Below are 22,959 nucleotides of genomic sequence, written 5' to 3' on the forward strand. Positions count from 1 at the left end.
CAGCGGCTGCGGGGGGATAAACGAGGAAGTAGGGGAAGGGAGAGATTCTGCGAGGAAGGTCGGAAACATGAGAAAAGATAAAGGGAAAAAAATATGCACTGGCGTGGGGGTGGGAAAGTCTGGCTTTTGTGTGCATAATTAGCATAGAATTGCGGTAACCGTGGCAACATGGTGACGTGAACGCACACTGTCGACGAGCTCATCGAAGTGCTCGTAAGCTAGTGAGGAAAAAGGACAATCTGTCTTGGGTACATAGAGGAAATGAGTTTTCTTTGCAAAAGTGTAGTTGTTCAACCTCGTGAGGTCGGCCGCGGAGCCGGGTATGAAGGTCTGAGCGCTCCCCCGTGCTGAAAAGTCTCCTTGCGATCAATGCGCATGCGTTACTAACAGCGGAACTCTGGGTCCGTAGCAGACGCTTACTGGGAAATCCGCCGGTCTCATAGTTCCCCTTCTTCGACGTAGAGCTAGCTAACATACGTTATAACCTAACCTTGAAACAAAAGTTGATAAAAAGATATACACATAGATGTACGTTCGCTGTGTTCGTCTTTCCGAGACGTCCATAGCGAACTTGAACACTCGGCGTCAAGTTGTCGAATGGGACGTGTTGAAGCATGGATGGGGATGTTTCAGACTGGCCGGAAGTTTACAAAATATACGCATATCCGCGTTAATCACAAGGAGACTTTTCAGTACTGGGATCGCTCAGACCGGTCCCATGAGAATCAGCTTAGGTGGTTCGGGCACATGTCATGGATCAAAACTAGACCTGGGACTCTTTATTTGCGTATTGGTGCCGGCAAACAGAGTGTGCAGTCAAACAAACACTGAAAACTAAACACAAATACAGGATCAGTTCCAAGATCAGGAGGAAATGGAGTGAAGCATCCAGCTGTCTTAAAACCTGCAACAAAAAATGTCCTGCTTTTGCTTGCCAAGGGAGCTAAATCAAAGATTGAGGAGCTTTGCTTTGTATCTTTTTTTCTGAAGCTAACATCAAAGTTCAGAAGGCAAACAGTGGAAAAGACAAACATAAATCCAATGACATAGTTAAAAGGAGAAAATCGTTTACTTTCGGTATGTCGCGAACATTATCTCGAGATTCGGGACTTACGTTCGCGTAGGTGCTTCGTGTCCTAAAGCTCTTTTCGCAAAAAGTCTCAGGACTTCATCGTTTAATTGTATGTGAAATTGTCTTAAAATGGGTTTGGCAATAAAGCTCAATGGCGTGGAGATGATTACTTAAGAGTGCATGCAATCTAAAGGCTTTGTGACATGGAGAAAATGATCTCGGAGTACAGCGGCAAACTTTCTTTGCCGGTTAAAACGTGACATCTTCCCGTGGCCCCCAGCACAACCAGCTCCATCTGCAGTCCATGTGACCAGTTTCCCAAATCGGTATTCTCAGGTGTGAACTCTGTCATACCGACTCCCTCGCGGGGGCTCAGACACCAACTGGGATAACACCATTTTTTTTTTTTTTTTTCTATCCTCGCCCCTCAGCTGACGCCCCTACACGAATCCTAACAGCACGATCTTATCCAACGGCTTCCGGTCAGACCTGTCACTTGAAAAGCCGACACGCAAAAGATTCCACCTCGGGTGCCTTTCAGACATCACGGAGCGCCGGCTTTAAATAAATAATAGCCGCTCGTTAATCAGGCTCTTGGTTCTTGCGGCTTTGAAGAAAAAAAATATATATATTCACGCCGGGATGGTGACACTAATTGGCTGCAGGTCTTCTGCAAAGTGAAAAATAAATAGAGCCTGTCACCGCCACGCCGACGTTAATGATACCTGGTATCCCATCGTGGCGGTGGATCAAGTGGGCCGCCTGTGTGTGTGGCGGCTTCCAGCGTGTCAGCTCCCGCGTGAATGTCTGTAATTACGCCCGAACAAAGCAAACAACAATTGCGGTGAATCCCCGCGAGGACGCCGAGATGGAAGAACTAGATTGTTTCCTCTGGGATGAACGCTGCTCAAGTGCAGGGGGGGGGCAAATCTTCAAACGCACTTCTGGTTGGAACTGTTGCGAGGGGTCGACCGCTTCTACATCGAAATGTTCCCTACAAGACCGACCGTTTATTCCGGGATTAGTATCGAGCTTTGCTAACTGCCAGTCATTTTTGCAAAGGACTGGCACGGGTTCTGCGGTAGAACTGCGAGGCTGTGTGATTTACAGAGGCAGATGGCAAAAAATAAAAACAAAAGATCATGCGTACACTGGTGGAATAAACCAATGAAGGGAATTACGTGTTCTTTTCCTTTCGGCTTGTCCCGTCAGGGGTCGCCACAGCGTGTCATCTTTTTCCATCGAAGCCTATCTCGTGCATCTTCCTCTCTAACCCCTAGAATCTTCATGTCCCTCCCTTGCAACATCCATCTACCTTTTCTTTGGTCTTCTTCTCACCTTTTAGCCTGGCAGCTCGATCCTAAACACCCTTCTACCAACTTTCTCGCCTCTGGACATGTCCAAACCATCGAAGTCTGCTCTCTCTGATCTTGTCTCCAAAACATTCAAGTTTGGCTGTCCCTTTAATGAGCCCGTTTTTAATCCTATCCAACCTGCTCACTCCAAGCAAGAACCCCAAGATCTTCATTTCTGCCACCTTCCAGTTCTGCTTCCTGTCGTCTCTTCAGTGCCACCGTCTCTAATCCGTACATCATGGCCGCCCTCACCACTGTTTTACAAACTTTGCCCTTCATCCTAGCAGAGACTCTTCTGTCACGTAGAACACCAGACACCGTTTCTTCACTTCCTTACCACGCTCTCCGTTGTTCTGTATTGTTGACCCCAAGTATTTGAAGTCATCCACCCTCGCCATCTCTTCTGCTTGGAGCTTCACTCTTCCTCCTCCGCCCTTCCAATTCATGCACATATATTGTGTTTTACTCCGGCTAATCTTCATTCCAGCGGGATTATGTGTTAAAAGTGTAGGGATTTGCGAGTTTGGACCCTACGCGTGTTCACGAGTCGAGGAAGATATGACCAACGATTAGAAAAAGTTAACAGCAAATGGATTTATGACAAAGGAATGTGCAGTACAGACGTCCGGGTCTTATCTAGGTATCTGCCGCACACGAGACGTGTGTCTTCCGGCAGGATGGCCAAAGAAGAAGTCAAAAGCTGCCCAGTAACACGAGGTTTTTATATGTATGGGTCCATGTTTGAAGTGGCTACCCCCCACCCCCGCAGTCTGATCCTGGGCCGGGATTCTAACTTTCCGTTCCTTATCTGGTGTCGTTTGTCTCCACGGCAACGCCTGGGATAGGAGGATGGCGGCAGACGGTTTTCTGCGTACAAAGATCAAGGACAACCATCGGCTCCAGTACGCATCCTTGTCTGATTAGCAAAAGGGCAACACTTTATCTGTTGATTAAATGTATAAGGTCATATTTAAGCAAATAATGAAAATGCAATAAAAGTAAAATGGTCTTCAAAAGGTAATATGAGGGCTATAGTGTGAACAAGAAATCGAGTAGTGTAGAACCATAACCGACGTCGTCATTTAATCGAGACTCTTTGCGCGTGATAAATATACAAATGTTTGAATAAATATGATTGTACCGTCATTCAAGTACACTTCTTTCCTGTAGTTTCTTATGTTTGGACGCAGTGTTAATGTTCAAGCTACATAATTTTACAGTGGCTGACTAAAACTGAATCTTTTTTTGGAAATAAAATCTCTGCCTTGTTTTTGACGACTTATTTGGTTTGATTATTTGATTTTTGTAGGTGTTATTGGGTGCAAAATGTTTGTGGCAAAAAACTTACACTGGCAGTTGGTGTAATAAATTCTATGGACAGTACACAGAATTTACAGTTTGAATGTAACGTTTCTGGATGTACTTTCTTCAGAATGTGCAGTTTGGGGCATTTTCGTTGTTGCTTCTTCAAGTGATTGCAAATTTGGATCGCTCTCCCTCCCCCAGACGTCGACAACCACGGTGGACATAGTCGTGACCGACGTCAACGACAACGACCCCGAGTTTGACCCCGTGGCCCCCACTAACTTCACTGTCCGAGAAGAGGAGGCCAATCTGCTCGTGGGACAAGTCAAGGTAAGTTTGACACGCGAGGCATTTTCAATCACCCCCCTCCCCACACACACCCCCCCATGCTATCAGGACAACCCTACATTTCATTTTCAGAGTTAAAATTGGACGTTTACAACGTAACTGATCATCACACTACAGACCCATGATATTCGTGGTTAAAATTGAACCCGTGGTTTAATGACAAAACCATGAAAAGTGTACTTCATAATTAACGTCTTTCAGCCACTAAATTGTCGATAAAGCCGTAAAATCAATTGGTCTTGGCTTCATCGCCGTTCTTCCGCGACAGAGTTACTACCCCATTTTGCATATAAATAGGGAATTAATCTCAAAATGATGATGAATAATACAATGGATGATGTCATCTTTTCGTGGTCATATTTTCGCGGGTGCTGATATCCAAAATGGTGCTGTCGTCATTGTCTTTTATTGAAGACAGTTATTGCAGCAAAATGTTTATTAAGAACACATTAATTTAAATCAAGCTGATCAAAGTTCACTTTCCAATTCAGCGTCGACCCAATCAACACACCCAATGATGAATTAAAAAAAAAAAAAAAAAAAAAACAAAACAATAAAAGCACAGATAACTAAGTAAGGGGCAGCAAGTGTGACTGCCTTGGACAGAAGCCTCACGTCCACTGCAAACAAGTTCAGGGAGTCCTCGGTCTACGACTGAGATCCGTTCCGAGAGTCGCGACTTAACTCGAATTTCGACTTGAGTCGGATTCCACCGTTAAAGTCAGAATTTATATCAAAAGAATTTGTATAAAAAACAAATACATTGAAAAAAACAAGATGACGTACTTGGTATGACTGCTGAGAGGTCGATGGAGGAGAAGAAGAAGAAGAAGGGGAGGCTGCGCTTCGCTATTACGAAGAAACCTACAAGTATCAAAGAACCTCGTTTTGTGATCATCGTATCCGACAGAGGAACGGAAACCTTCATCACATGTGCTAAAATATTGGATTTGTCTTTAAAAAAAAAAAAAAAAAAAAGAGAGACTCTTGGCAGAGACGAACCATATTTAATGCCCGAGTCGATGTTTTCACTGATAAGAAAGTGGACAGTTAACCCGCTTCGGCTCGTCTTGGACAACACGATCTACACATGGATCTGGTGAGTAAGTCATCGAGATTTACACGGAAGAGTTTGAAAGTTTAGAAAAGTCTTTACGCATACAAATACTTCATTGCTGCATCTGTTCTCAATCAAGAATAAATCCCGCATATTTTTTCAATACAAATACCAATATTTCAATAAATGACCCCTCGTTTTACACAAACTCGCATTCATTTGTTATGATTGGGGGAAAATAAAAAAAAATGAAATTCGGGTCCTCCGTACATGAAGCGTGTTGCGGCCACGCGTTAAACTTCGGTCAACCTCTCCGCGACAGATTTTTTTTTTTTTTTTTTTAAATATGCATTGTTCTCAAATGAGTCCTATGCGTATTTAAAAAAATACTGGGATAGCCTTCAGCCCCCGTACACGGAAGCGCGTTGCGGCTACACGTTAACCTACATAAACCTCTCTGTGACCGACAGTTTATTTTCTTTTTTTTAAATACGCATTGGACTCATTTGAGAACAAAGCAAATTTAAAAAAAAAAAACAAAACAAAAAAACATCTGGTTGACCAAAGATTAACGTGTGGTCGCAACATGCTTCCGTGTACATTGGAGACAACTTTATTTTTTTTTTTTTTTAACACATTGTTCTCAAATGAGCCAACTTGGCATGATAAATACTTCTTGGGAATTTGAAATTTAAAGGAATAATTCCTACTTGAAATGAAGCGATCACTACACAGTCGTGTGTATTTGGTTGCGCACAATCCCTCACGTTTAATTGCCGAAATCCATCCATCTTTTCAGTTGGTATTCTATAGAATGATCTTTTTGAATATCTGTCTTGTCTGTTGTAACAACCAACAGGACAACAAGTCTCAGGCATTGTGTATATTCTGCTCCGGTTCAATGTCCCCCACACTGTCGAGCAGCTCTTTTTGACCTGCAATATGGCGCCGTGAAAATGGTGACATCACGTGCTCGAGCTCTATAGGTAATTATGTGTGCATTTCTAGTTTGAAATACTCCAGCCTAGCGGCAAATGTGAGTTTATGACGTGTGAAATAAGACACTAAGCAAGCCCTGTTGCCTTCTGACTCTGGTCCAAGTGCGTCCTCACAAAGTAGCTGGGTTGGCGGGCGACCCCCCCCCCACCCCCCCCCCACCCTCACAATCGCCTCGCCTGCTTAGCCTCTCCGTCCCAGTAGGTAAGCCCCGCATGCTCAGCCTTTTCAAACTACAGCGCAAAGTACATTAAAGCGAAAGACATCGCTGCCACCGTGTGCAAAGCTGGAGTTGAGCTTGATCAAGAGGGCTTTTTTTAAAAAAAAATTTTTTTTTTTTTAAATATTCTCCACGCGGCGCTCTTCTTCAGCGGCGTTGCTCGAATAAAGACGCGACGAGGTTCGCCATTTTGGGAAAGTCACTTCAAAGCAGTCCCTCAATCGACGAGTGTGTAAAAAACGTCAAGAGCGGAAGCTTTGCGTGCCCTCCGTGCACTCGTTCGCCAAGGGCAACGCTCCACGAGAAGACGTGTAAAGAAAGTACAGTTCAAATAAAACGCTGACGCTAAAATCTCAAGGAGAACATTAAACACCGTCTCCTAAAACTTTACAATGCGTCAAGGTGGTCATACACTCAATTTTTAAGTACTGGGGGCTCGTTCTTTATTATTATTTTTTTTTATCTCAAGTACTTGATAGGTATGCGCATAAAAACAAGCCTGATTAAAACTATTAAAGCAATTAGTCCCGCAGATTTTTTAGGAAGTAGTCATCTTATTTAACTAAAGCAGATATCCTTAGAATTAATCTTCTGAAAAAAAAAAAAAAAATAGCGCATTTCCATTTTCTATACGGCTTTTCTTTGTCAGGGTTGCGCGTGAGTCGAGCGAAGGTACCGTCATTTCCCGAAAATAATGCGCAAATGTTTCCAAAAATATTTTCAAAAAGTTAATCGGGCGCATTATATATAGGTATGGATGAAAAATATAAAATACAAGGTACATAGAAGGGTTAAAAAAAAGTATAAATATACATTTTGATATGATATTCAATATCTTATGTTACACATTTATCTTTACTATGGGAATGTGCACCACCAACCTGAACTCTGACCTCCTCGGGGGGGGGCGTTGCATTTTAGGAACGTTAGCGTAGCATGTTTGGTGCTACCGCACCAAAGATCAGAAACCAGTGACTTTGTTTTAATTTAAACCGAGACAAAAAATGTCGACGAGAACAGCGAGTTCTGCAGCTCCTTTTAAAAGAAAAGCGTGCCCCGTGGCCTGTCCCAATATTATATTACCGCACAATCAGCACATGCACAATGATTATTATTAATGATTGTTGCACAGACAGTTTTTTTGAAAAACAATACTGGTCGAAATCTAACAAAATATAAATACAGATCCTTCCTAATATTTTGAGAATATGGGTAGGAGCAAACTGTTGGTGCGCATTGTACATTGGTATAAGGCTTTTCCTGATTTTTTTTTTTTTTTTTTTTTTAATTTTTAGATCAACATTGGGGGTGCGCATTATACTTCGAGACGCATTATACTCGAAAAATTACGGTACACGCTGAACTGATCGCTAGCCAATTCAGGGCACATATAGAAAAACAAGGATTTGCATTCATATATCATATATTTGTTGATCATTTAGTCATCAATGAGGCAGTACGGCGGCTCAGTTGTAGAGCATTGGCCTCACAAGTTTGAGGTCCCAGCCCCGCCTACGTGGAGTGTTTATGTTCTCGCCGTGCCTGCGTGGGTTTTCTCCGGGCACTCCGGTTTCCTCCCACATCCCCAAAATATGTCACATTAATTGAACAACTCTGAATAAATCCTTTAAAGAAATATTAACAACAATTGTTTAGACTAGCGTCTGCCTCACAGTTCTGAGGACTGGAGTTGAAATCCTGGCCCCGCCTGTGTGGAGTTTGCATGTTCTCGCCGTGCCTGCGTGGGTTTCCTCCGGGCAATCCGGTTTCCTCCCACATCCCAAAAACTTGCAGACTCTAAATTGCACATAGGTGTGATTGTGAGCGTTTTTCTGTCAACTAGTTCAGGTTATACCCGACCTCCTGCCTGGTGACAGCTGGGATTTGCTTCACCACTCCCGCGACCCTTGTGAGGATAAGCGGCTCACAAAATAAATGGATAGTCAACGATGAACGTAACGTGAATGTTTTTGGAATCTGGGAAGAAGCAGAAGTATCTGGAGAAAACCCATTTCCCAAATTTCTCACCAAAAACAAAAAAAAAATAATCCATTTTCCGAGCCCAATTGAGCAGAATTTTGGACTCTGTGTCACAATATCAATAAAACATACCAATAAGATTGGTTTAAAAAAAAAAAAAAAAGGCAACTGCACTGTCTTTATTTGTTGAATTTGTTGCAATTTTTCCAAAAACAACAATGACGGTGTCAGGCTAAAAACGTGCAGACTCCAGCAAGGGCCAGAAGTGAGAGTCAAAACTCGAACCGCAGACGTGCTCTGCGCTTGCTGGTCGCTTTGTCCTCATTTTATTGCATGCCACAGGATTACCTTGACTTCCAAATTTAATTAAATTCAATTCCGAGGACATCAAATGACTTGTATCTGAAATCAACTTTCCCAATTTTAATTAGAAATACCATTAATTATTTCCAGCACCCCCCAATCGTCCACACGAACAACAGCACTCTACGACATTGTGTTTTATAAAGGCATACATCGATTAAAAAAAACAACAAAAAAAGTAAGAATCCAACAATTTCTTTGACATCACTTTTGCCGAACTTATTCTTCGCCCGCTACTAAACTGAGGCTGTCGTGAATCAAAGTAGCACTGAATTGATTATTCCGTATAATTTATTTACCACAAATTATTCACACCATTGCCGCTAGTGAGCTGGAATAAGCGCAAAATCTTCAATCATATTCCATAAAACTTGATGCCAAGGCCAAGCAAGGGGGGAAAAAAAAAAAAAAAACAATGAATCTTGGTTCTGTTCCAAGACTTTTTCTTCACTTCTTTATCGTTGCAAAACATGTTTTGGGCGTTTAATTTCTCAGTGAATGACGCATGAATATTAATGGGGTACGTTCGGAGCGGACAGGAAGTCGGTGTACGATTTGTTGCCCTCAAGTGGCGGGAATGGAGACTAAGCGATGATTGGAACTGGATTTGACCTGTCCAAAAAGAAAATTGCACAGTCGATGGAAGCAACAATAACGCAATGAAGTGTTGACTTTTTGCATTTATTGAAGAGGTTTGACAAAAATAGCGCATTTAATTTTGAGGGATTGCAGTCATTTTATGCAGCGTACCTCCATTTTGTAGGATGTTTTATTTTGTAAGAATAATTTACATAGCTTTTGTGAAATCTCTTGGAATTAAAGCTGAAAGTCTACAGTTCAGCAACACCTCGATTATTTCGTGTCAATCAAAATCTTTAAAATATGAAGCACCAAACCACTTTTTTTTTTTTTTTTTTTTTTTGGACGCTATTGACTTGAAGAATGACGCGTTTCGCCATTAAGCGCAATGCAGGCCGCGTCCCTCGCGACGAGAAGCCGGCGCTGCGTAACCGAAGCCACGTTGGCCTTTTGAACCGGCGCGCGATCCGTCACGAGGACTCAAATCTCCCGAGCGACGACGGCGATGAGAACCCAAATTGCGCCCGCGTTGTTTCAGCCGCCGTCTGTATGCCGTGTAAACACGCAAGGTGTTAGAACGAAAAGCCCGGCTCTAATGGATCGTGTTCTGGATCAGATCAAACACAAAACAGCTGCTGTCAGCCTGCAGGCAAACACCTTCAATTTTGAAATGTGTTGCTCATTCGCAGTGAATATTTATCGCTTTCCGCTATTAATGGTCTATGTAAATAGTGTTACTCACAGTTTACGTCTGCCAGGTCAGGAGGGAAATGAGGTTATTTATGACTTTTGATGGAGTTTTTTTTTTTTTTCCCTCCCCCGTACTACTGTATGCTAATGACATTGCAACAATGACAGATGACAATAAAGCAGGGTAAACAGAAACCATTTTTTAATGCACCTACTACTTGCCATAGTTTCCGCCCTATAAGGTGTGACTTTTTTTTTCCCCACACGCTTACAACCCTGCGGTTTATGCGGTGATGCGGCTAATTTATACTTTTTTTTTCTAATGGCCACAAGGGGTCACTCGAGCGGAAAAGGTAAGAGTGAGACGGTGGAATCAATGTGGCGAGGAAGTGATTTTTACCAGTATGTTTTTTTTTCCATTTTTCCTTTCCTTTTCCTTTCCCTGTTAGCGCCGCGATAGCATTAGCGGCACGCTAGTGTGTTGCTGCTGTGTTACTGCCGTGTCTCGGTGATTTAGGTATGTTTTTTTTTTTCTTTTTTTTTTTCTTTTAACCAGTCCTGTTAGTGCTGTGCTACCGTATTGCGATTGTGTAGCTGGCACGGCTGTTTTTTTTTTTCTTTCAACTGGCCCTGTTAGCGCTATGCTAGCATTAGCGGCACGCTAGTGTGTTGCTGCTGTGTTACTGCCGTGTCTCGGTGATTTAGGTATGTTTTTTTTTATTATTATTATTTTTTTTTAACCAGCCCTGTTCGTGCTGTGCTACCGTATTGCTATTGTGTAGCTGCCACAGCTGTTTTTTTTTGTTTTTTTTTTTTGTTTTGCTATGTTAAGCTAAGTTATTAAAACTTTGAAAGCTCTTTCTGTTTACCGCCTTTCTTTGTAAATATCCCGTGTTTCAATGTGGGCGCTTGCGGCTTTTGCACAGGTGCGGCTTATGTATGTACCAAATGGAATTTCCTTTACAAATGGACTGGGTGAGGCTTATAAACAGGTGCGCTCTGTAGGCCGGAAATTACAGTAAAGAGTTTGCCGGGTTCCTGAGAAATCGAAATCTCCATTGACATTTGTGAATCTCCTGCTCCAAAGCAGATTGTTGTAGTACCAAGACTGACCTGTGAGAGGAGTCTGTCGCCACAGTGCATGTTGACTCGTGCCAAATACAAAGAAGAAGAAAGAGTAGTAACTATGCATATTCACGATATGCCACTGCCAAATTCACCCAATCTCAAACTAATAAAAATATTACCATGGCATCACCTTAGTTTTAGTGCCAAGGAACTATTTTGTTGCAAGCTGAGGAGATTCATTTAGAGGAAAGTAATGGTTTTGTGCCTTCTAATATTCCTTGCGAATTGATTTTGGCCACTTGGCCAGATTTTTGTCACTGTATCCAGTACAACATTGTGGTTGTAAATAGCTTTAATTTTTGGCCCTAATCGTTTTCTTTGTCACAATCGCAGAGCCAGTGACTTCTTTTGAACACCTTTTTGACCACACAGGTCGGGATTTGTGATCATAAATACTAAGCAGTTTTAACGTTTACGATTGTCAGTCCTGAGCAGATGGGGGAGAAAAATAACTTCTCTTAACGCAACCTACACTAAAGAAAATTTTCTCTCAGGTATACCCAATAATCGGACCTTGCTAACTGTGCTTGAAGAGCTCAAAATTGATCCGATTGTTGTTATGGTAGGTTTCAACCCAGTGCAGTCAACTTTGTAGAATGAATTGCAGTTATTGTAGCAAGTCACGGTGCGAGCCTGGCAAGATTTAATGACAGTGAAACTGGAAATAAAAGGTTTCAGTTTCAGATTGTAGCTCATGCAATTCAGAGGAAAAATGCTTGGCAAGCAAGCACATCTCACATCTCCATGTATTCATGTAGCGACTACACAAAGGTAATGATTTGTCTTCCTTCCAGCAAAGCCTCTCCGTCTCTGATCCCTCCAGGCCACAGATCCAGACGCGGGGGCGAACGGCCAGGTGGGCTACCGGGTCGTCAATCATCCCGACTTGTTTGTAATCGGCGCCAACGGCAGCATCTACACCCGGGCGCCGCTCGACCGGGAGCTCAGGAGCGGCTACGAGCTGGTGATCGAAGCCTCCGACGAGGCCGTGGACCCCCGGCGGACCGCTTTGACCGTCACGGTGACGGTGACGGATATCGACGACAACAGCCCGGTCTTCTCGCGGCAGACGTACGTGGTGAACGTGCCGGAAAACAGCCCCGTCGGAACTGTGATCCTGACGCTTAGTGTAAGTGTTTGTGCATTTCAATCGTGTGTGATAGAATTGGAAGACATTTGATATGATTTAACACCCTTTTAAATTTCAATATGAACTGTTTAGAGGAGGGGTGTCTCATCTACTCACATACAATTTTATTCAACTGTAATTTTTCATGTACAATGCACGTTTTTTCCGCTAAAAATCTAGGGTCCGCGTTATACACGGGTATAAAAAATACCAAATTAGTCAGCTTTAATTAAGATGGAGAAAAGCGATGCAGAAGACTTCCCTGCGACTAGAACATGAAAAATCAACACAGGCGGGGCCAGGATTTGCACCCGGATCCTCAGAACTGTGAGGCCGACGCTCTACAGCTGCTCCACGTTTTTTTTGTTTGTTTGTTTTTTTTTTTTGTAACAAAACACTTTTAACCACAGCAGTCTGTCTTGGGCTAAGTTTAACTAAGTCAAATGTCACTGCACATTTTTCCCCCTCGCCGTGCCGGCACGCGAAAGGGAAGCGTCAGCTGCGCAGAACCAAACGGATGAGTAATTGCTGGCATATTGTAAGCGACAATTTCTGCAGCGGTGGGAAGTACGAGGGGAGAAAGCGAAGGGCGAACGGTGAGTGAGTGACAGGAGCGCCGTGACATTAATCTGCCTCGGCTGAGAGTGGACAACCGCGGTGTGAGCGGAAGACAATTAGATCGGTTGTACATCCGAGGCCGCTTTGAAATTGAAATGAAATGCAGAACGGAATTGTGCGGCCTCATGCATGCATTCATACAAGTACACGCATGCATGATGATGCCTATGATTCATATGTTTGCTAGTTGTAATTCCATCCCATTTACACCAATATACGTTCGACTTTACTGGGAGATATAATAAAATCACCATATATTCATAATTTAGTAGCCTATCGACCTATAACAGCAGCATGAATATTCATCGTGATCAATGCTAATGCATTTATGTTTCAAATGTATGCAGATCTCCTCTGAAATTCCCTTTACATAAACCCATTTTTACTTTTGCATTTGGTATAGACCAGTTGTTCTTAATGAACGACCGCCTCGAAAAATTCTCAGCTCTCTAAGTGCTAGAAATTGAGGCATTTTATTCCTGAAAAGTATATTTCCTATTGAATTCCACTGTGTCACCGTAAGCCACATTTTGAATGTTAACACAGCTTTTAAAGATCAAAAAGTAAAATGAATTCATTTGGTTGTCTATTTTCTGCCATGCCGGAGACCCGAGTATTTGTAGACATAATCCACAACATTTAACTGAACATTTTTGGGGCCAGATTACGTTTTACGTAAGAAAAATCTACAGTACATTATTCTTCTTTTCCTTTCGGCTTCTCCTGTTAGAGGTCGCCACAGCGACCCCTAACACCCCTAACACCGTCAATGAACACGGGAGTCCGACCACCTCCACCGCCCCCACCTCGTGTCCGACATTGGTTGCTCATCCTCGGACACACCAGTCACCATCACTCGCCATCATCCTCCAGAGAAAGCACTCCCCCAAAAAATTTCAAAGTCCAACGAGCTCCAGGGCAGGGAGGGGGCTTTCGGGGCTTCGGATCCGACTGGAGGGCATCATAAATCGGACACAATACGGGCGACGACCCGCCGTTAGCCCTGGAGTTGCATTTGTTATAGCACTAGCTTAACCCGAAAATTTTTTTTCCATCTAAGCCTATCACATGCATCTTCCTCTCTAACGCCCACTGTCCTCATGTCCTCCATCAACCTTTTCTTTGGTCTTCCTCTCGCTCTTTTGCCTGGCAGCTCCTTCCTCCATACACTCACTCTCTGGCCTCTGGACATGTCCAAACCATCAAAGTCTTCTCTCTCTAACCTTGTCTCCAAAACATCCAACTTTGGCTGTCCCTCTAATGAGCTCATTTCTAATCCTATCCAACGAGAACCCCAACATCTTCATTTCTGCCACCTCCCAGTTCTGCTTCCTGTTGTCTCTCTTCAGCACCCCCGTCTCTAATCTGTAGATCTTGGCCGGCCTCACTACTGTTTTATAGACTTTGCACTTCATCCCTGCAGAGACTCTTCTGTCACATAGAACACCAGACACCTTCCACCAACTGTTCCACCCCGGTTGGACCCGTTTCTTCGCTTCCTTACCACACTCACCATTGCTCTGTATTGTTGACCCCAAGTATTTGAAGTCATCCACCCTCGCCATCTCTTCTCCCTGTAGCTTCACCCCCCCCCTCATTCACGCACGGTACATTACGCTACAAAAATGAATACACAGATGAATTCTATAGCTTCTGCCATCTTGTGGAAGTGAATTCAATCGTCCTGCTTGTCACTATACGTCGCTAGCATAGATACAAAAACAAATTACTTGCAAATAATTATTTTAATATTCAGTTGGATAATTTCCTGTGAGACAAGTGGCAAACAGGTACGGAATCACGCGCTCGACAACTTATTTATCTCGCTATGTGTTGGACCATTATGTGCATTTAATATTGGATGAAAAGAGGCAGTTACCCACCATGCACACTTGTCGGAGCCAATGTGTCCCTTCCTTGTTTCCCTCATTTCCTTCTTTGTTCTGATCCCAATTAGTTCCGCAGAATATGTGGAGGTGTTGCATAATGTAACTCCAGCTTGTGTGAGAGTAGAAAACCGTCAAGCATGTCACTGAGTAGCAAAAACTAGATGGGAATCCCTTGAGGAAGTCGGCCCACAGTTCCTTCGCGACACGATGATGCAATATTTGCCTCCCGAGGAGCAAAACAGAATTGCAAGCTTTTGTTTTCGCACTGTAACTTTTTGCTTATATTCGTCTCGCCTCCTGCTCCTCTCTGCAGGCGACAGATTCAGACCTTTCCTCCAATGTCACCTACCGGATCAAGTCGGAATCGGCCCGTCAGCTTTTTTCCCTGAACGCGATCACGGGACAGCTGGCCGTGCTGCAGACTCTGGACTTTGAGGATCTGGCAGCTATGGGAATGGGAGCCTTGTACACTTTCCAGGTGGAAGCTGTCGACCAGGGAGGCGTCACGCCCCCGGGGCAGGCTACCGTCACGGTCCGGATCACGGTAAGAACCCCCTGACATTCGTTGTCGTCGCAAGCTCTCAGTTTTGGCGTCACGTGTTTCACCCAGAAGACCTAAAAGTGAGAAACTCTCAACTCAACTTTATTTTAAAAAGTAGCAGAAGTAGCTGTCGCTGAACCAAAATGTTGTACGGAAATGCAGTGAACAGAAAACACAAAATATGTCACTACTACTACTAAACTTTTGAAGTAAACCATTTTAAAAACTTAAAACCAGGCAGGTACTTTGAAACCCTCCTGCAGTGCCTCCTCCGCGACTTGAGGCCAAATATGATGTTGGCCGCCTGCCAAGCAGCCCATTGGTGGTCTCAGTAACTTGTGGTTAGATTACCCAAAATGGGGGGAGTGTAGAAGAGTCGTAGAGGTCTACGACTGTGCAAATTTCTCTGCGGTTTTTCCTTCTCACGAAAGTCTCTTGCAAAAGAACAAAACAAAAAAAAAAAAAACTCTCGGTAATTCCCAGTATTTAGTATGGAGATGGGTAAACAATTGCCACCAAGTTGTACTTTTCCCAAGAGTATTTTGTTTTTCACAGAATCAAAAGGATGATACACGCACTTGAGCTATGAAATGTTTTGCTTTCAACTCCAAAATGAACAATTTAATAAAAAAAAAAAAAAGATGCCGGTACCCGAGATGCACCTCAGTGTCTGGTTCACAGTACTCACAAGGTTTGTGCGACTAGTGACGATGTTTGGAGATCTGGCTGGTTGGACAACAGGCCGCGGCACTTGCATCAAGTCTTTGGCATTGCTGCTGAATCGTCACGTCAACGTAAACCCGCACGGCTCTATTTTGCATGAGTGGGATCTCGTTATCGGGGAGACTTTCCACCCGACACAACCTGGGCCAGGGGAGTTCGTCCTTTGATGAGGGGAAGCTTTGTTGTCGACACTCAGGAGCTGCGTTTGATTGGGGAAAAGCAGATCAGTCCGCCGCAGATTTCAAACCACGGTCAGTTATTTGAAAATGTTAGACACGGAAACTCACCGGCGCCTCTGTGACTAAAGCCGAAGCCGATCCTGCTTCTGGTGTAACATCTCCAGAGGGCTATACAAAGTAGCTCCCGTTTGATTTCCTCTTGCATTGTTTTGTTGTTGTCTCATTCCGGCGGCCGCTCCGCGGGGGAGATTGTCCTCGCCGTCAGAATAATCTTCTTTCAAGCGAAGTAGTGATCGCACTAAAAATGCACGCGTGCATGTTTTCCTGGAGGACGCGTTTATAAATCACGAATTCCCGAAACTCATATCACAACAATTGTCACAAGGAAGATCAGCACCATTTTTTTTTTTTTTTTAAATTTAGAGATGAGCTTGCAAGGTTATGAAGACTGCATTCAAATGCAGTACTGACCTGTTGTGCATTATTAACAAGGAGCTTGTTGTTTGAAGAACTGGTCTCGCCCTGTCTAAGGAAACTCTGTTGCACTAATATGGACTGACTTCAGTACCAAAACAAAGACTGTTGTGCTTGTATTTGCCCAGCTTTCCAAAAATTGTACATTTTTCCACTGCACAATACCCAGTCATCTTCACTCATTAGTAATATTTTTCCATAGGCAAAAACAGGTACTCCCAGAATTTTTTGGGGGAATACATTATTAGCCTAGCCCATTGCTTCAACTGTCCTCTATATGTTGTTGTGTCATATTCTGCAGTCTTCTTGCTGCCTTGAGTCTCTTTTTGGCTAAAACCCAGTCTGGTTCCAACTAATGCCTTCAATGCAGCGCGGTTTTTACAATTTTGCCGCACAACCGACCCCACTCAACTAGTACTGTGCAGTTTAAGTTTGGCAGTTGCGAAAGTATTTTTCTCCTTCCCGGAGTAATCCTCACGTATGTCATCGCCCATTATTTTCAGGATATGAACGACTTCTCCCCCATCTTTAGCCAGCCCTTGTACAAAGGAATGGTGGCACCCAACGCTGAGAAGGGGACCGTCATCACGACGGTCTTCGCAGAAGACCAGGACCCACCGGTGAGTACGTATATCATTTCAGAACCCATGATAAATGACACGACCTGCACGCGGGACAATATTCAACTTGCAACTTAGTGAAGAAAACAAGTATTTGAACACCCTGCTATATTGCAAGTTAGAAATCACTTAGCAATCATGGAGGGGTCTGAAATTTTCATCGTTGGTCCACTGCGAAAGAGATAATCTAAAAAGAAAAATCCAGAAATCACAATGTATGATTTTTTTTTTTTTAATTTTGATTTTTATGATTTTGTATTTGTGTGATACAGCTGCAAATAAGTATTTGAACACCTGAGAAAACCAATGTTAATATTTGGTGCAGTAGCCTTTGTTTGCAATTACAGAGGTCAAATGTTTGCCGTAGTTGTTCACCAGGTTTGCATACACTGCTGGAGGGATTTTGGCCCACTCCTCCACACAGATCTTCTCTAGATCAGACAGGTTTCTGGGCTGTCGCTGAGAAAAACAGTGTTTCAACTCCCTCCAAAGATTTTCTATTGGGTTTAGGTATGGAGACTGGCTCGGCCATGCCAGAGCCACTCCTTGGAGAACTTGCAATATACTCGTAGCAGGGTGTTCAAATACTTATTTTGTTCACTGTACCTGCTGAGCACCATTATACTGTCCTGCTCTCTGTATACTGACTGTTTTAATGTGACAAAGAGTCACAGTGGCATACATTGTCCTTGTCTACCACCATGCGATTCTGCGTGGTATTTCGAATTAAAGTTTGGCATCCATACAATGTGGTACAAAGCCAGCAACCCGCATTTTTTTTTAAACGAATGCGTATGAAAGAGTGGCTCTGTGAGGTCTCGCTTCCTCGCGACACGTCGCCCTTTGAACAGCCGACATTTTCATTTGTTCATTTGTTTCACGCCGTGCACTTGAAAGTTCCCTCAAGCCCGCATGCGTTCATTTTTTTTGTACAGTCCGTATGTACGCGTTTCCATTCCGCCTCAGCAACTCGGATCGCATGACTCACCAGCCTTTAGCCTCTGACAGTGACATACTTTAGAAAATATACATATTTTTTTCTCCTCCCTTTCACACCGTGGTATCAGAGGAGCTTCTCCCAGGAGTGGAGCAATAATGACTTCGGTCTATTTTCCTGTGGAATCCATCAGTCACGAAGCAAAAGTTACACAATGCGGTCGAGAATGTCTGGCACAATGGTTACAAATTGCTGTGATTAAAAATAAAAAAATGATGGAAATATTGCACAGAGTGAACGTTCTTTGTCATTCACGACAAAGAACCTTGGAACGTCCTTCCACCTTTATATCAAAATTGTGGCTTGTCATTCTTGGAAAGTCGTGAGTCGCAAGGTAGTTCCCCCTCCTGTTCTCTTTTTTGTCCGCAGTTTTCTATTGAGACTTCGTTAACCTTGACTTAGCAATCCATTTTCTATCCCATTATTTGCCATCGGTGTCTCGTGGGAGCCCAAAATTGTTCCGGCATGCGTAGCAAAAGAACATTTGACCTGTCAGTCAAAGGTCAGTGTGATCAGCATTGATCGGGAATTGACCGTTTGGCAAAGCAGCCATTGATGAAAGCTTACTGTACATTCATTTCTTGCCCTGGTCGTCACTAAAATCACAAGTAAGCCGAATCTAATCCCAGCTGACGTTCGGCGAAAGGCAAGGTACAGCAAGGGAGCCCCGGGGAGCACTGCAGCAGTCATGCAGACACAAACGAAGAAAAGATTAGCAACTACTGTGTTTCAATAAACGGCAACTTTAGTCGTTATCCACAGAGGATGAGGAAAATATACCCTAATTCCCGGCCTCCAGAGCGCACCTGGTTATAAGCCTCACCCAGTACATTTGTAAAGGAAATACCATTTGGTACATCGGTATGCCGCAGCTGTGTAAAAGCCGCAAGTGCCCACATTGAAACACGAGATATTTACGGACAGTGCACAGAATTTAACCTTAGCGCCGCCGCGCTAACACGAATGCTAGTGCCACTGCACTAATGCTAGCGCCGCCACACTAACGCGAACGCTAGCCCCGCCGCACTAATGCTAACCCTGGCGCCATCACACTAACGCTAGCGCCGCGCTAACAGGGCCGGTTAAAAAAACAACAACATACCGGTAAAAATCACCGAGACACTGCAGTAACACGCTAGAGCAGCGCGAATAGGGCCGGACCGGTAAAAGTCACTTCCTCGGCACATATATTCCACCGGTCTTACCTTTTCTGCTCGAGCATGGAGAAAATGCACAAATTAGCCGCATAAACCACAGGGTTGAAAGCGTGTGGGGAAAAAAGTTGCCGTTTATAGGCCGGAAATTACGGTACTCGTCTTTATTTTTTGTCTTTTTGCCTTGCAAAATTTCTGTGCAAATATCCATTGCTTAAAGGGTTATAACAATGCAGCTACAGTATGGATGCGATTTTTTTTGGGGGGGCTAGCTGTAGTGTTTCCAATTATACATTAGTATTAAGCTAGCGGATGGCAAAGTTGGGAGTGGCAGAAAATAGCTTGAAGTTTCTTTTTTGCAGTCATTCATAAACTGCCAAGTTACCGTCTGTTTTGAGGTGAGTTGAGCTGAATTAATTGCCCATACAACGCTCTTATCTATAAGTTTTGCTTGTGCGTAAAAGCGAAAAAGTCATCCCAGCAAAGGCTTGTGGAGTGAAAAAATTACCATGTCAGGTCTTTGTATTTGTATCCCGAGGCATCATTATAGTCGGGTCGCTGGAGTGCCTTGCCATACATCACACCGATTACTAATCGGTGGGTTGAAGTGCTGCCTTACGAGTGAAAATATAATCGATGCTTTTGCTGTTTTAATGGCCGCTTGCAAATCTGGGCTTTTGTTGGCGTCCCATAGTTAGAGATGACAGGTTGAGCATTGGCTCGTTTGCCCCCCTTACGACGCAGCCGGGTTTCAACAGAACTGTAAATAGAGGAAGGGAAATTCTTGACCCTTGTGGTTGTTTTGACCAAAGCACGCCACGCGTGCTAGAAAGAAAACTGTTGTAATCTGTGGAAAATTGCGCAATCTGACTTCTCCTTGCAGCGCCACCGATAGTAACTCAGCTAATGGGCTAACAACGGCTAGCGGCGTTATTTTAATGGCGAACACATTTATATTTCTTACCTTGAAGCCTATTTTTGAGGAATTCAACTTACTGTGCGGACGACCACATCGCTTTACCTGGAATTTGAATCCACTTCCCTCTGCCCAAGGCGTGCCACTGTACAAAAAAAACCTTTTCAAAACCTTCTACGATATGAGAACCCAACCTTCCCCGAGCGTGCCTACGTGATCGGCGTAGACGAGCAAGGGAGGAGGGGTGTGATTTAGAACCCGAGCTTTGACTGACACGCCAATTTGATTTCCTAACAGGAGTGGACTAACCCAGTCTCTTATTGACCTGAGGCTCAAAGCATTTTATTGACAGAGTGCCTGTCAAAGGCTAATGCAATATGTATCACGACGAGAGCGTGCGCTACGTCTCTGTCAAAAGTTCCCAACAGTTCGGACCATCCCCGTTAGCTTCCCGGGTGGACAAATATCTATTCTGCTTCACGTCTGGAAAAGTGACGCTAGTGATGTCGAAAGGTGGACTGTGTTTTCATCTAGCGCTTCGTCACTCTGAATGAGATTACCATGGAGACAAATGCTCCCGAATGCATTATTCCTCGTGGCTGGGGTTGAAAGGTCTGTTATTTATGGCTGGGGTGGGGAGTGGGGGGGGGGAAATAAAAAAAAATTATTGCAGCAGAAAGTGGATCCCTGCCATTTGTTTGCGAGACGTCCTTCGTTTGCTGTCACAGAGGCTGAATGAAAAGCGATGACTTGCGTGTGGTGTGTTCACGCTGGTGTGATGAATCATTAAGAATAAACAAGTAAAAAAAAAAATGTATAGTGTAGAGAACTGGTGTTTGTTAGTTTATATATATTTCGGTGAGGAAAACTGTTTTTGAGTGTTAATTGATGGAGTTTTTGCTGTCGCTGCTTTTGTCAGAACTGAGTGTTGTTTTACTCGTGTTGGCACACCCCACGGTTGAGGTTGTGACGGGGTTATTAATGTCATTTTGCACGAGAGCGGATCACCCGCAGTAAACAATGTAAAATGATAACATGGGTGAAAATCACAAAAAGCTATGTTGTTTCATTGTTTATTTTAATTTTATTTGTATCTAATAGTGTAATTATATTGATACTGCTTCTATTTTAAGATGTTTTGCTGTGTGGGTGGGTCGGGGGTTATTAAATACTTTAGATGCTAATTTCTTTAGTGAATCAGTTGTTACTGAATTTTCTAATCTCGTTACGAAAGATTACAACGTGCCTCGTGGGCTCGTGTTAGCTGTAAAAGGTGGCCTTTTGTGTCTCCTGAATAAATAGACAAATGCAATATAATATGAATTCGAAACAATTACTGCATGTTTTGGACGAGTGAGGCGACTCCAGCAAATAATCAGACTCGGCTACATGGATGCTAAATTTGCCCGAGTTTCATGAGTTAACTCGTTATCGTCGTCTTGTGATTTCTATTGTTTCATTGGTTTCCAATCCCACACGCCCAGACAAAAAAAAAAAAAAAACTAATTTCTCTTGTAAATTAATTCTTAGCTCAACTTCCATGACCACATGGTCGTGAGTCTGTTGTAATTTCACGCCAGGGGCGCTAATCTCATTACAAATTGATGGGTGGATCTTTGTCAACAGATAAATGCAGTGTACGGCTCATAAAAATGCCTTATTAGCATTTTTAGCATTGTTATATATAAAAGATGGGCTTTTGTATTCGTATAATAAATGGATAATTCCAAGGTAATGTAAATGATGAACAATTATGCATTTGACTACTGAAATTAGCAGTCCAGCAAATACTCTGACTAAAAACAAAATTGATGCTAATCTCAGTGCCCTTGTGTGAGCTAACATGCTATCTTAACCCAATGATTTTTACAAGTCTCACACACATGGATTCAAAACAGAATTAATTGATAAATTTGACCAGCGTGATGGTTTTATTAAGCCACATAATTAGGGATCGTTAGCGTTAGCTGGGCTAATCTCAAGGCAAACCACGTCAGTATTTTTATTTTCAAGTACTGTAGTAAAGTCATATTCTCCATCTTGCACATTCCTTGAGAGCCACAATAGTTACGCCTTGTGTTTACTGATGATCTCCACATAATACAAGAAAAGTAATGATAGCACAGCTATAGAATATTTAATTAGAAAGCAAACTATAAAATTGCGAGCTGATGAGATTGCTCTGGCTAGTATATTATATACGGGTGTAATGTTTACAGACCAAAGCGGCTCCAGTTATGTTGGATGTGCTACAGTGCAAACATTATTTCCGAGTTTCATACTTGATCCTCTGACATCTTTTCCACCGTCCTGCAAAACCCCCTCCGAGAATTCCCTCAGGTTTCCTAACCCCTTAAAAACTGAAGCGTTTGAGAAAAATCCTCCTCGGGGACGTATTCCTTCTTGAGGTTTCATCTCATCTCGCGAGCCTCCAGGGTGGCCGGTCCCCTTGGTAACTGATCTCCGTGTTGGAAAAGGGAAAAAAGAAAAAAAAGATTATATAAAAAAAATATATATATAAAAAAATCAGTCCTGCCCCTAGGGGAAGAAAGTATTCTAAGAAAAACTATGAAGATGATCAGCAATCAGAAAGTGTGCTTAATCTTAATCTTAGCGCCACCGTTAA

The 22,959-nt window shown here is 43.2% G+C and overlaps 1 protein-coding gene across 1 annotated transcript in view; it reads left to right on the top strand.

The window, feature by feature from the left end:
* LOC133509551 (protocadherin-15-like) overlaps window positions 1-22,959 on the top strand; it is a 284,180-nt gene that overhangs the window by 189,372 nt on the left and 71,849 nt on the right. The window contains exons 19-22 of the mRNA XM_061836682.1: window positions 3,934-4,062; window positions 11,917-12,222; window positions 15,043-15,273; window positions 17,150-17,266. Of these exons, the coding sequence (XP_061692666.1) occupies window positions 3,934-4,062; window positions 11,917-12,222; window positions 15,043-15,273; window positions 17,150-17,266 (783 nt within the window). The remainder of the gene's footprint in view (window positions 1-3,933; window positions 4,063-11,916; window positions 12,223-15,042; window positions 15,274-17,149; window positions 17,267-22,959) is intronic.

This window comes from Syngnathoides biaculeatus, chromosome 12 (assembly GCF_019802595.1).
Source record: "Syngnathoides biaculeatus isolate LvHL_M chromosome 12, ASM1980259v1, whole genome shotgun sequence".
Lineage (NCBI taxonomy): Eukaryota > Metazoa > Chordata > Actinopteri > Syngnathiformes > Syngnathidae > Syngnathoides > Syngnathoides biaculeatus.